The following is a 15,190-nucleotide window of genomic DNA, read 5'->3' as shown; positions in this document are numbered from 1 at the left end:
AGAATCAATACGCTGTTAACAATTAGTAACTTACATTCAATATGTGGGATATGGATTTGATTACATTACTGACTTCCTTGTACTCCGTATTCCCTTTCACCTTCTCAAGCAGGATTTCCCAATTCAAATTCCAAGCTTCCACTATCCTTTCTCCAGTATATTTCAATCTCCCATCTCTAATAATATCAAACAGCAAGTTATCTGCCAAATACTTGTCAGCTTTGGACAAGTTCCAGTTTTTACTTTCTTTCCATCCTGATATTATCATGGCCTGTGTTGCTTTTAATATACACTTTACTGCCTTATCTTCATTGTTATTCATTCCCTTTTCGTTTCAAATTTAATGTTATACAATTCTCTTTACATAAATGAACATCCTTGCCTATAATTTTATTAGAAGAGTTGTTAGATCTGGCGGCTGGGGAGTTTCAGGGAGGTTTTGAGGGGGACTGCGAAGGAAGAATACTGGTTCCAAAGGTGTTTCTAAGCATAGAGGAACAGGAACCTTTTGGGCCACAGTGGAACTTGTGACGCAAATAGGGTTGCCATAATTGTCCACTATTACCAGGGACAAAATGTGGAACAAATTCAAGACCAAACTATAGGACAACTGCAGGACAAAACTCAGCCCAAAATGTAGGACATTTAAGAAAAATGGAGGACCTTACATGTCCTACGTTTTGGGCTGAGTTTTGTACCGCAGTTGTCCTACAGTTTGGTCTAGAAGTTGTCCTACATTTTGTCCCTGGTAATAGTGGACATAACTGGGTGCAAGAGATGGAGGATATTGAAAGAGAAGGTACACCGGATGCGGGAAGAGTAAGCAACACGCTTACCATATATACTCGGCTATAAGTCGACCTCACATATGTCGAGGGCAGGTTTGGGGGCCAAAATTATGGATTTTGATATGACCCATGTCTGAATAATTCTGCCCCATCTGGAATAATGCTGTGTCCAGTTCCGGGCAAAACAATTCAAAAAGGACATTGATAAACTGTGTGGCAACCCCATTGGCAAAACCACGGGGTCACGACCCTCTCTCAGGATAGCAATGCCCATCAAGATTGAGATGTGACAGTTCTGCTGGCAAACCACAGAAAGGTGACCCTCTATCAAGATGACAACGCTTTATCCATAATCAGATAGATAAGTCCATGCTGACCTAGCTGGTCTTCACATCCTGCTTCCACTGCAAAAAGGGCACGTAACCTAGCAAATGATTGTAAGGCAAACAACAGACTAATGTAAGCAAGATGACAATAAAAGCCCAGCCAAAACCTGGCTGAGAAAGCTTGTGAAGAGAGGCTTGTGAACCCCACTCTCGTCTCTGTGTCTCTTTGCCGCGACAAAACTGAAGCCATGTGTCCAAAGGAGGGAGACTAAAATGGTGAAGGGTCTGGAAACCATGAAGCCCTATGAGGAAGGACTCAGGGAATTGCTGGGGATGTTTAGCCTGGAGAAGAGAAGGTTAAGAAGGGATATGATAGCCCTGTTTAAATATTTGAAGGGATGTCATATTGAGGAGGGAGCAAGCTTGTTTTCTGCTGCTCCAGAGACTAGAACCCAATGGAGCAATGGATGCAAGGTCCAGGAAGAGATTCCACCTCAACATTAGGAGGAACCTCCTGGGAGTAAGGGCTGTTCGACAGAGGAAGACACTCCTTCCTCGGAGATTATGGTGGAGTCTCCTTTCTTGGAGGTCTTTAAGCAGAGGCTGGATGGCCATCTGTCAATGGGGATGCTTTGACTGAGTGTTCCTGCATGGCAAAAGGGGGTTGGACTGGATGGCCCTTTTTGGGGTCACTTCCAATTCTGTGCTTCTGTGATTCCAAGTCGAGGGTAAAACCTAGGGGCACATAATGAAGGACATAAAGGACGAAGCAAAGGAAAACAATGCCAAAGCACTGACAAAACCCCAGCAGGCATAATAGCTCTTTGTACTCCTCTATGGTACTCATTTGTTTCCCAAAGGGCAGTTAAAGCGGTCTCAAACTGGACCGTTCCTGCCGTTTGTCTTGGGCCTACGTGACCCAAGGAGGAACCTAGATCAAGTGCTGAGGCAGCCAGGGAGAGGGAGAATCATAAAACAAAATGGCGGCATGGAGCGTGAGGTGTTTTGCGACGGATGAAGGGTCGAGAGACTGAAACTGGCTTCATCGGAGTAGTATAGTCTTCCTTTACAGTCCAAAACGCACTGCAGAAATAACCCAGTCTGAGGCCGCTTTAACTGCTGTGGCTCAGTGCTAAGGAACCCTGGGATTTGTAGTTTATTGGGGCACCAGCGCTCTCCCTGACAGAGAAGGCTCAATGTCTCACAGAACTACAATTCCCAGGATTCCCTAATAGCACTGAGCCAGGGCAGCTAAAGCGGTCTCAAACTGGATTAATTCTGCCGTGCGTTCTCTGAGTTCTGTCACTGAGGAATAACGGTTAGCTCTATGGTTTCACGTAATAAAACTTTGCTTCTGGCCTCCTTTATTTCAAATGAACATCCGGGCCCATTCCCGCTCTGAAACTCAGGAGCCAATCAGGAGCCGCTTCGTAGATTTCCCCGCCCCCTGAGTCCGAGCGAAGGAGGCGTGGCCTCCACGCAGCTTTTTTTTGCCCAGCAGGTGAAGCCCAATGGTTAAATCGAGATCGCGCATGCGCCTCCCGCTCCGCGCGCGCGCGCACCTGAGCCGCCGCGTTACGTCACCCTCCACGTCCTCGACGTGTAGCGTCATCAGTTTAGGAGTCGCAGACTGAGCGGCCGCGTTAAAAAAAAAAGCCGGAAGAGGCAGCACTTTTTAGGTTCGCTCGGACTACAACTCCCAGCATCACTCAGCCGGAGAAAGGCGGGAGGGGTTTTTTTCCCTTCTTTTTCTGACCATCTCAGTGTTGATTGACTTCTTTTTTTTTCCCTCACGTCAAAAACAAGACGCCGATTGGATAAACCGGGGAGTGGTGGGCGGAGCTAGGAGACACGTCTCAACTTTCCTTCCTCTTCTTTCCAGTGCGCACGCGCAGAACCAGGGCTTGGGCGGGGCCTATCTCAGGGCACGCATGCGCCAGACGCTTTCAGCGCGTGCGCACTGAGGAGCCATTCTTCCTCCTCTTCACTCTCTCTGCCTTGTGCGCGCGCCGCTCGGGACAGACGTTAGGCCGCCCTCGGATTGGCTGGTTCCGTTAAATCGCCCCCCGTCAAGGCTCGCGACGAGGACGACGGTTGCGGCCCAGCGTTCTGCGCAGGCGCAGTAGGCCCTCGCTCGCTGGTTCCGAAGGGGGCCTCCGCCGCCGCTCCTGTGAGGAAACCGCCATCATGAGCGTGGAGGCGTACGGGCCCAGCTCCCAGACGCTGACCTTCCTGGACACCGAGGAGGCCGAGCTCCTGGGCGCCGACACCCAGGGCTCCGAGTTCGAGTTCACCGATTTCACTTTGCCCAGCCAGACCCAGACGCCGCCCGGAGGAGCAGGAACCGCCGGAGGCTCCGGAAGCAGCGGCAGCGCCGCCGCCAACAACGCCGGAGCCGGAGGGGCGGGGAGCGGGCCAGCCTCAGCCGCTGCTGCTGCTCAAGGGAGCCCCGTCGGAGCCGGGGTCGGGCCGCCCTCCGTCGGCGTCTCTGGGCAACTCGAGGCCCAGGTGAGGAGGAAGCTCCGGAAAGGCCCGCTTTAACTGCCCCAGGCTCTTAGGGCTAGGGAACTCTGGGAAATGTAGTCTGTTGTGGCACTAGGGCTATCTCTTAGTTAAAGCGGTGTCAAACCGTGGGCTGTGAATTAAGCCACTTTGACTGCCTTGGCTCAGGGCTAGGGAACTCTGGGAAATGTAGTTTTGCGAGACATTGAGCTTCCTCTGGCGGCAGAGAGCCATGGCAGTTGAAGCCGTGTCAAACCGTGGACTGTTTTAGCATGTTTTAATTGTCTTAATACCGAAAGCAATGTCAAAAAGGGGGAGGGGGGAGTGAGCCGCATTGACTTCCCTGGCTCAGTGCTAGGGAATCCTGGGAAATGTAGTCCGTTGTGGCACTAGAGCTATCTCTTGACAGAGCCTCACCAAACTACTTCTCCCAGACTTCTCTAGCACTAGAGTCAATGGTCTCAAACTGCAGAAATAATAGCAACAATAACAACAACAATAATAACTCTTATTATTATATTTATATCCCACTATGTGCCCCAGAACTGGGACTTGGGGGCAGCTTGTGTTGAAGAAGCAGTATTACTACTACTACTACTACTACTACTACTAACCTTTATACAATTAAAGACATCCAGATAGTAGTATATTAAACTAGGGCTGAGTTATTACGACGCTAAAAGGAGAGAAGCCTAAATGTCTCCTGAAACTACACTTCCCAGAGGCCCCTAGCGCTGAGCCAGTGGTCTCAAACTGGAGGAATGTTAATAATAGTAATAATAATAATAATAATAATAATAATAATAATATCTCATTCTTTCCCCAGAAAGTAGTGCAGCTAAAAGCATCCAAATGTAGTACATTAAAATAGAGTTAAGTTATTGCAATGCTAAAAGGAGAGAAGTCTAAACGTCTCACAGAACTACAGCCCTCAGGGTTCCTTAGCGGCTAAAGCGGCTTCCAACTGGATCATCTCTGCAGCGGCTTTTGGATCCATGCGATGAAAGGAAACATCCAGATTTAGGTCCAAAACTCACTGCAGGAATAATCCAGTTTGAGACCACTTTAACTGCCTTGGTTCATTGCCAAGAAATCCTGGGAACTGTAGTTTTCTGAGACCTCTAGCTTCCTCTGTCAGAGAGCTCTGGGGCCACAATAAACCTCAGTTCCCTAGGATCCCAAGCACTGCGTTTTGTGAGCTCTGATAGAGAGCCATGGCAGTTAAAGTGGTGTCAAACCGTGAACTGTTTTAGGATGTTTTGTTTTAATACCAAAAGCAGTGTCAAATAAAAATTAAGCCACTTTGACTGTCCTGGCTCAGGGCTAGGGAATTCTGGGAATTGTAGTTTGTTATGCCTTTTGGGCCATAGAGGGTGGCTGGGTTTTGCCATGACAATTTGGTTTGCTAAATGTACATTTTTTAGTGTTTGACTGGATCCAGGACAAACGCGGGAGAAGTGTTGTTGCTTTGCTTTTTTAAATTGCCTGTGTATGTTATGGATACAGACTGCGAAATTATGCATTCTACTGTAATACGTGTGTGATACTGTATACACACATATGCGGGACTCATCTGTGCTTATGCACAGGTGTGTGTGTGTAGATAGATAGGCAGATACACATGCTTGTGTGTGAGAGAGAGATTAGGCAAAACAACAGCACGCCTCCCAAGTTTGTGCTGAGTTCCAGGGGAAAGCAGTTAAGGAATTCCACTATAAAAGTAATAAAGCTAAATTCAAACATTTTGGCTTCTGCAGTTGCTAAGGATGGAACTGGAGCTGCATGCAAGGTGGCAGTTTGGAATACATATCTGTGCACACACATTGAATCGTGGAGTTGGAAGAGACCGCAAGGGCCCTGATCCAGTCCAACCCCCTTATGCCATGCAGGAACTCTCAGTCAAAGCATCCCCATTGACAGATGGCCATCAGCCTCTGTTTGAAGCCTTCCAAGGAAGGAGACTCCACTACACACCAAGGAAGGAGTGTGTTCCACTGTCAAAACAGCCCTTACTCTCAGGAAGTTCTTCCTAATGTTGAGGTGGAATCTCTTTTCCTGGAGCTTGCATCCATTGCTCCATTGGGTCCTGTTCTCTGGAGCAGCAGAAAACAAGCTTGCTCCCTCCTCAATATAGCATCCCTTCAAGTATTTAAACAGGGCTATCATTTCACCTCTTAACCTTCTCTTCTCTAGGCTAAACATCCCCAGCTCCTTAAGTCCTTCCTCATAGGGCTTCATGGTTTCCAGACCCTTCACCATTTTAGTCCTTTTTGCATTGCAGTTCCCAGAACTGGACACAATATTCTGGTACATATACTTACCATGTACATAGATAAACACACACACACATATATATGTACACATGCCCATTCGTGTTATGTGCTTTTAAGTTGTTTCTGACTTATGGCAACCCTATCTGGAGCTGAGAGCCTGTGACTCATCCAATGTCACCCAGTGGGTTTCATGACCAAACAGGGCCAAATTCTGGTCTCCAGAATTGTAGTTTAGTGCTCAAACCACGACACCACGCTGATTCTCATGGCCACACATACACACTTAATATGTGCTTATTTTCATGATAATGTATGTATGCAAGTCTACATCATTTACATATATATAGCAGATACGTCAAGACATAGGCAGCCAGACAGACACTTATACATATTTATGTGGAAGTGTATGTATGGACATGCATATTAATACATATGTAAGTATGCTGGGAAGATTCCCGTATCAGCTTTAAGACTAGCGGGGAGATCCATCGAATGATTCAGATCTCACCTGGAATCCTGTATCCAGTTCTGGACAGTACAGTTCAATAAAGGTCCACATCCTGAGAATTGTAGTGTATTGTGGCACCACAGCTGTCTCTCAGGTAAGGCTCAATGTCTCCTGAAACTACCGTTCCCAGAATTCCCTTGCATTGAGCCAGAGCAGTTAAAGTGGGTACAAACTGGATCACTTCTGAAGTGGGTTACGGACAAGCTGGAAGTTGGCCAGAGAAGGGTGCCCCAGATAGTCAAAGGTCAGGAATCAAAGCCTTATGAGGAATGATGGAGGGAGCTTGGGATGTTTAGTTTGGAGAAGAGACGGCTGAGAGGTGACATGGGAGCCATGAAGGGATGCCACGTAGAAGATGGAGTGGTCTTGTTTTCTGCTTTTCCAGTGGGTTCAAATTACAAAGGAAGAATTTCTTGACTATGGCTGTGTCTGCACTGGAGAAACAATTGGGTTTGACACCACCTTAACCGCCATGGCTCAGTGCTGTGAAATTCTGGGAGTTGTAGTTTATTGTTTGTAGCTTTGCTCTGGTGCTGCTTCAAGTGGTGTCAAACCCTATTACTTCTACAGTGTGGATGCAGCCTCTGAGCTGTTCAATGATGGAATAGGCTACCTGGGGGGCTGCTTTCATTCATTGGAGGTCTGTAAAAAAAGGTTGGAGGGGCATCTTTAGGAGCGCTTTAGGTGGCAGGGGTTGGACTATATGTCCCTTTTTTCCCAGCTTTGTGATTCTGTGACCTGGAGTTCATGAAAGCTGTTCATATTGTGACTAGTTGAATTCTATTTTAATGTTCACTTTTTGGATGTTTTTAGCTGTGTTGCTCTTTTAAACTATAAGCTGCTTTGAATCTCAATTCTGGGAGGAAGGCAGGATACAAATAATAATAACAGCAGCAATAACAATAAGAAAGCTTATGCTAAATACACATTCTTCCCACTAGTTTCAAAGGTGTGACTGTATTCATTTACATCTTGCTTATGCTAATGCTAAATCTTATGCTAAAGCTATTCCTTTGGCTGTATTTCCTAACAAATAGCCATATCATACATATCTACACAAACCTGGCTGTGAGAATGACCTTTTGTATCTTTTAAAAAAGGCTTTTTACTTCATGGAGGAATCAATGAAAGAAATACTGGGTGGCTCTATATAGAACAGTGTTCTTACAGCATTATGCATGCTTACACATGCCTTGTCTTTAGCCTTTTGGGCTAAGAACTGTCACCTCCTTTTCTGGACTGGATACAAAAAAGAACATTGGGGAATGTAGATACCCTTTTACTTCTCATTTATAGGACTGTTTTCATATAATAGTCAGCTGTTTTGATACTATAGTAGTGTTGGCTCCAGACAAAGTCAATCTTAAGAGTAAACTGGTTAAAATATGTAGAGAGATCTTGTAGCACCTTTGAGACTAACTGAAAGAAAGAAATTGGCAGCAGGAGCTTTCATAGACTTCAGTCTACTGCCTCATGCATTTGGTTAAAATATATGGAGTAAAACAGTTGTGACCAGTTTGCATCTGGCATTGTGGACTCTAGTCCTTAAAATCTCATACTCTATTCAGTCCATTTGTTTTAAGGTGCCCCAAAAGTCTTTGTGTTCTCCCTGCAGCTGACTACCATCATTGCGTCTCAGGATCGGCTTGACTCTGTGGGGCTGCTAAAATTAAGTCTTAGGTGTGTGTATGGCTGAGAAATCGAATAAAGTGTTTGTATCTTGTTGTGGTTTTCCTTCAGGTCATTTCCAGCTTATGGCACTAAGGTGAAACCTACTGCAGAGTTAGATCTGTATGCCTTATTTGTATGTATATGGACTGTACTTGCACTGTGCAGGTAACCGTTTGTGGATTGAATATATCTTTTATTGGGACAAGACAGAAGGGATATGGAGGCCGTGTATGTGCACATTTATGTTTCTGAGAGTGTGTAACCTTTCATGGTTAAAAGCATTGTTTTTGGAACGGAGCGGAAAATGCTGTGACAAACTGTTGCCTGAACAACATGATGTACTGGTGGACATGGTGGCTTTTCATTGGAACATTAACATAGCTTACTTAGGTCCAAAACACACTGCTAAAATAATCCCTGGCTCAATGCTAGGGAATCCCGGGAACTGTAGTTCTGTGAGACATTGAGCCTTCTCTGTCAGAGAGCTCTGGTGCCACAGTAAACTACCATTCCCAAGATTCCCTAGCACTGAGGCAGCGTGGTTCAAGTGGTCTCACACTGGATTATTTATGCAGTGTGTTTTGGATCTTAGTGGTGTTGGATCAAAGTGCTAAAGAGGTTTCTGGGGAAAATTGAAAAGATATTTATTTATTGGGTTTATAGCCTGCCTTTCTCCCAAAATGGGATTCAAGGCGGCAATTGGAATCAAGGATGTTGTCTATCTGCTTTCCTTTGCAGGTGTTAGGAGGGAATGTTGGACAATGTTACAGTAAGGAAATGCCCTTGTTCATATGAGAACAGTTTTATTTAAGTAAATTCAGTATTTAACTCAAAGCATGTGTACATTTTATACAGTTGTCCCTCTACATTTGCTGGGGTTAGGGCTAAGGACACCTGTGAATGTGGAGAAGCTGCACATTAAAAAACCTATTCCTTTTACCTGAGAGAACACCTTTCTAGGTATCTGCAGGTCCTCTAGTGCAACTCTACTACGGTCAACCCCTGCCAGGTGTGGATCATAGAATTACGCTGGAAGACCTACAGATGCCCAGAGAAGTGTTTTCTCTAGGAACTTCTAGGTTTTCCAGCACAACTCTATGGCCAAGTTATGGCAGAGTTGTGCCAAAGGACCCAGAGATTCCTAGAAAGAACATATTAATCAAAACTGCTTATAACCAAATCTACAAAAGTCAAAGCCGCAAATGTGAAGGGCCAACTGTACATTAAAAAGTTTGGGAGGAGGAGGAGGGATCAGGGCCTCCAAGTCTCGTGGCCCCTTGAGCAACTCTCATGCACCCCCCCCCCATTTCAGAACCATTTGAGGCCACAAACCTTTACTAGCCTGCCTTTTCTGTACCTCATTTTTAGGCGACAGTCCACCTTGAGGCAGGTGAGGAGAGGCAGGACGAAGATGTAACTTTAAAAGTATATAAATAAATCCATTATAACTGACTTAAATTGTATTGAACTAAAGGGCATTGAATTCTGAGCAGAAATGCATAGCTCTGAAACAGACCAACTCTCTTATCTCCTGTCTCAAGGCATCTGAAGGCACAGTTGTTAAGGCGAATTGATCTTTACTAAAGCAGAAAATACTTGGGTAAAAGAGAATAGTCTGTATGTGAAATCTGGGGAGAGAAGCAAATTTTGGGTGCCTGCAATATAAGTTTTTGTAGTTGAAGCAGAGAGGAGGCAAAGGAATATAGGAGAGAGATGTGTAAGGGGAGACTCCTTTTTCCTCAGCTAAGGCCGGACTTTCCTACCAGTTTAGGCCAGCGACTTGAAGAGTTGTGAAATGGTTAGAGCAGCGTAAACAATAATACTGGTAGTTAACATTCTGAGTAACTAGGTGTGGTAGAACCTCAAGGGGAAGGCATGGCTTCTCCATGAATAATGAATACATCTTCCCCAAACAAGTGCTCAGACTGTTAAAAGGGAATTTCCTGTCCATTATGATAATATTCTGTCTCATGGCTCTGCAGACTTTCCAGCCAGGTTTTGTCCCATGTGGGGCACTCTGGGAATAATTTTGTTTTAGGAAAATGGTGACAGGCAGACCCTGAAGCCTGCCATACTTCTTTACTACTTCAGAAATGCATCTTTAAGAGGAGAATGTCTGTGTACAGGCATGAATTTTCACAAGTATACCACGATAACTTTGTCATTTCCTCCTAGCATATTATGAAAGTGCACCAAAGCACTGACAATTTCATTTGTCTCTTTCTGGATCATTTAGATTTAGGAGGTGCTTCGTGCTGCTGCACTTATCTTTCTCTGCAGGTGGTTGTCTCTGTTACAAAACACTCTGGCATGAGCCATGACATAACTGGAAAGAGAAACGTAAGCAACAGTGGCAATATACAGGACAGGCCCCAAACTAGATAATTCAGTGTCCAGTCACTCTAAAATATGTCTTAAAAGAAGTTTGGTGTATGTAAATGGTCATAATGAATCCATTGTCCGTTTGTGTGGGTCATACCTAGAAATCATTTGAAACTTGTGTTCTGTGGAAAACCCTGCAGTGACAGTCAAGAGTTTCTATTTCTGTTTGAAAACAAGCCAGTATGGTGTAGTGATTGACTATGGCCCCATACAGACAGGCCAAAATAAAGCTGCTTCAGGTCACTTTGGAGATATGCTGTTTCAATGATGCATGCGTCCTAAGAGTCCAGAAGCCACACCAAAGCCACGATCCAGTCCTAAGGGCTGGTACACAGCTTTGGCACAGCTTCTGGACTCCTAAGAGGCATGCATCATTTAAACAACATACCTCCAAAGTGACCCAAAGCAGCTTTATTTTGGTCTGTCTGTATGGGGCCTATAACTCTGGAGCTCGATTCTCTGTTCAGCCATGGAAGCAAGTCTATACAGTACATCCCAGAAAACCCCATGATATGTTCACTTTCGGATTGCTGTAAATTGGAACCAGCTTGAAGACACACAGCAACAACAGATGGAAAAACACCGTTATACTCTTCCAGAAATGTAAGCTGCAGCTTGTTGAGAGAAAGGTGGCCAAAATGATGAAAAGTCTGGAAATCGTGCCCTATGAGTGGCTTAAGGAGCAGGGTATGTTTAGCCTGGGGAAGAGAAAGTTAAGAAGCAACATGGTAGCCCTGTTTAAACATTTGAAGGGAGGTCATGTTGAGGATGGAGCAAGTTTGTTTTCTGCTGCTCCATAGTCTAGGACAGTGATGGCGAACCTATGGCACGCGTGCCAGAATTGGCACTCGGAGCCATCGTTGTAGGCACATGTGCCATCGCCCCAGCACAGAGTTTGCCAGAGTTTGTTACTAGAAAGCCAGAGGGACATGGCACTTTGCAATAAATAAGTGGGCTTTGGGTTGCAGTTTGGGCACTTGGCCTCTAAAAGGTTCACCATCACTGGTCTAGGACATGGAGCAAATGGACTCAAACTCCAGGAAAAAAGATTCTACCTAAACAATACAAAGAGCTTCCTGTGGGTATGAGCTGTTGGACAGTGGAAGACGCTGCTGCCTTGGAGGGTGGGGGAGCCTTTGGAGGCTTTTTAACAGGCTGGATGGCCATCTGTACTTTGCTTGTCTGTGTAGTGGATCGCCCTTGTGGTCTCTTCTGCAGTTCTGCTGGGAACAGACAGGAGATAAACTGACATGTTTTGTTTTTGACTTTCACTCAGCTTTGATACCATGAATTGGATGCAAAGCTTGCTAGGGGCATACTCCCTGCCTCTGTTCCTGCACTGTTTAGAAGTTTACTAAGCAGAGGCTACTAGAAGGCTACTCTTGCTGTCTTTCTTTATAGAGTCACGAAGCGGGGGCTTCATTGGCATACAAATACAGTCAATTCTCCGTATCAGCTGGGGTTCTCTTCCAGACACACACACACACACACACGGATACTAAAAATCATGAGACCTCAAGACCTATTATTGTCAGTGGACGCCGATGTGCGTGCGGCTGTGTTGGCATTGCTGTGTGCACATGCTGCCATGGCAATAATGGGATGGAGCCGTGAGGCTGGTTGAGGTTAGCCTGCCGATACAGAGCACTGACTGTAGAGCACAAATTTGGAGACCCATATTAAACTCAGCTACAGTTCTGAAAAGCTTACACTTGTGCCTCTCGCTGTCAACCTTGTAAGAATCTATCCTCTCCTATAATAGCTGGGGGTGTGGGTAGGGAAAACAGATATAATTCCTTCAGATGTCTTTGCTGTAACAAGTGGATAGGTAAACCTCAAACCTCCAAGCCCCTAAGCTGGGTAGATGGAGCCATTTTTTTCCTCTCCAAAATTTTCTTGCCTGTCAAGCAGAGAGAGACGGCGTGTGTGAAGCCGAGGGGAAGTTAATTACATCCTTGGAAAGACATAATTGAAAAACATATGACCATCTTATAGTCTTTTTAATAGTTGAATTTGCTATATATTATCTGGTGGAGGCCAGTCTTTGAATCCCTGTTCAGCCATGGAAACCCACTGGGTGATCTTTGGCAAGTCACGCTCTCTCAGACTCCGAGGAAGGCAGTGGCAAACCTCTTCTGAACAAATCTTGCCAAGAAAACTCCATGGTAGTTTTGCCTTAGGATCACCGCAAGTTGGAAACGACTTGAAGAGGCACACGACAACAATATTAGCTCAAAATAAATGCGAAAGGGAAACCCAGTTGAATGTGTCTCAGGGTTTTTCTTTTTGTGGGTGACACCTGCTGTGGTCCTTCTTCTGCTTATCTATTCAGATTTTTGCAATTTTCTTTTCACCGTCTCCCAGGATCTCTTTTTCCTGTAACTTTTTCAATTTGGGTAAAAGTTGCTTTGTCAGTGAACATAATCTGGAAGGAAATCTCTGTCTTAACTTGCATATGAGCAGCTGGTAACATGAAATTAAGGTAATTTACTCTTTTCTGTTGCTTCCAAGCCTTTTTCTTCTATTCATTGGTGAGTTGATGTCCCTTTACATGTGGTGCTGTTGCACCTAGACCTGTATTTTAAGGGAGAATTTTTAAAGACCTCTTAGCATTTTAAATGATGGCCTTTGAATATAACCATCTGTTTAACCTATTCACATGCTTCACAGAAGCTTACAACATTGGTATGGGAGGTTTGGTGTATCTCCCAGGGGACTCTGGACGCTTGTTGAGTAGCTTTGTCCAAAGTGCTGCTTCCCACCTCAGGATGTTGCTGGAGGGAAAAACTAAAGCCACATTAAAATGGGCCATCACCTTGCATTACAGACTCAGAGGAAGGTTCAAACAAAAACCCACCCAAGAGTGATACCTTTATTGTCCAACCAATAAATGTTGCTTGCAATGTTGCAAGCTTTTGAAGCTTCACTGCCTTCTTCATCAGGCAAGGTGATACAGAGAGGAAGGTTGTACCTCTATTGTATGTTGTCCTCTGGCATGAACAGGCAGAGGCTCTTCACTTGGTAGAATGAAACCCACTTTTTCTCTCAATAGTTCTTTTTCACTCTAGTCCCCCCCATTTTATCTTGACTTAGAGCTTGCAAAAATTGCTTTCTTGCACTGCAGCTCCCAGAATCCCCCATTGACTATGCTGTCTAGAGGGTCCTGAAAGTTCTAGTCCAAGCTCTTTTTATTAGCAACACTAAATCAGTTAAGAAATACAGTAATGACTAGCCGAAAGCCACTCGGTGAACTTCATGGCTGAGAGGGGATTTGAACTCATGTCTCCCAAGTCCTAGTCCAAAATGTTAATTCTTGCTGGATCCAGCTGTTGAAATAAATTCCAGGAGTCTGGTGTTTGTATCTGAGGTCAAGTACGGACTTGTCTGCGGAAGTACATAGGAGGTTTCCTTCTCAGTATGGCAGTTGGTTAACTGAGCAGCAAGACAGGTTCTTCACTCCTGATCAAATAGGAAGATGTAAGGTGAAAAGTTTTTCTGGATTTATTTCCAACTATTTTTCTTTTATTGCAAGCAAGAGAATGCTATTTGGGGGTATTTTTGTTTGGCAGCATAGCAGTATCTCTTTTGATAGATAACTTTCTCACTCTTCCTCTATGGAGGCTCTTGAATTGGTAAATGGCATAGTGGTGCTCAAGTGAGTCTGCAAAGGTTTTCACCAAGCAGTCAGCATAGAACTTTGTCACAGGCTGCATGCTTCAGTATGGAGAGTGAGTGAGAAGGAGCCATAGATTAACTATTACAGCGGTCCCTCTACATTCGCTGGGATTAGAGGTGAAGGACCCCCGTGAATGTGGAAGACCTGCAAATAAAAAGAAACTATTCTTTTTGCCTAAAAGAACACCTCTCTAGGAATCTCCAGATCCTCCAGAGCAACTCTGTTGACAACATCTGCCAGAAGTGGATCATAGAATCACACTGGAGGACCTAGAAATGCATAGAAGTGTTTTTGCCTGGAACATCAAGGAGGTTCTCCAGCACAACTCTATGGTCAACTTCCAGCAGAGTGCACTGGAGGACCTGGATTCCTAGAGAGAACGTATTGATCAAGACTGTAGATAATAAAATCTGCAAAAATCAAAGCCGCAAATGTGGAGGGACAACTGTACAAGCTCCCTCTTACCTTTTAACCAGTCGCCCGCCACTGCTTCCTAAAAGCAGTACAATGGAATTGAAGCCCAAGGAAGGCACAGAGGCTGCCCTTTTCTTCCTGTTGAAAGATATAAGCGATGACTGAAGAACAGTGGTAAATCTTTTAAAAACGGGTTACATTTTAAACTGTTAAATTAGGAGATCATCATTTTAAAAACAAGATGTGAAAAAGAAAACTTGTTATGGAAATACCAAAGATCACAGTTCCATTCTCTCCTTATTGTCTGTCAGACTCTTAACAAAATTCTGAGGCAAGCATTATAAATGAGGCAATAAATAATACATGGTTTCCTACTGTGGACTTTCCAAAAGGCCTCAAGACTAGTGAATCTTCATTTCATTTCATTGATATGCTGCCTTTCTCCGAATCAATTCAAAAAAGCGTAACAACAAAGTGTTAAAAGACAATTAAAGTCCCACATTAAACAATATAAGATCATCTATAAGTAATGCAAATGTTTGACATAAATAAATAAAATACATATCCCAATAAGAGCTTCCCTGGTTACACATTAAAAGCATGCTTAAATATGCTTGTGTTGTTGTAGGCCTTCAAATAATTTCTGACTT

The 15,190-nt window shown here is 44.5% G+C and overlaps 1 protein-coding gene across 1 annotated transcript in view; it reads left to right on the top strand.

Moving 5' to 3' along the window:
* Positions 1-3,033: 3,033 nt before the first annotated feature.
* Positions 3,034-15,190, top strand: part of LOC121916617 (regulator of nonsense transcripts 1-like) — a 24,075-nt gene continuing 11,918 nt past the window's right edge. Inside the window, exon 1 of the mRNA XM_042441909.1 lies at positions 3,034-3,626. Within this exon, the coding sequence (XP_042297843.1) occupies positions 3,302-3,626 (325 nt within the window). The 5' untranslated portion in view covers positions 3,034-3,301. The remainder of the gene's footprint in view (positions 3,627-15,190) is intronic.

This window comes from Sceloporus undulatus, chromosome 10 (genome assembly GCF_019175285.1).
Source record: "Sceloporus undulatus isolate JIND9_A2432 ecotype Alabama chromosome 10, SceUnd_v1.1, whole genome shotgun sequence".
In the NCBI taxonomy this organism is placed as follows: domain Eukaryota; kingdom Metazoa; phylum Chordata; class Lepidosauria; order Squamata; family Phrynosomatidae; genus Sceloporus; species Sceloporus undulatus.
This window is presented reverse-complemented; position numbering and strand designations above follow the sequence as displayed.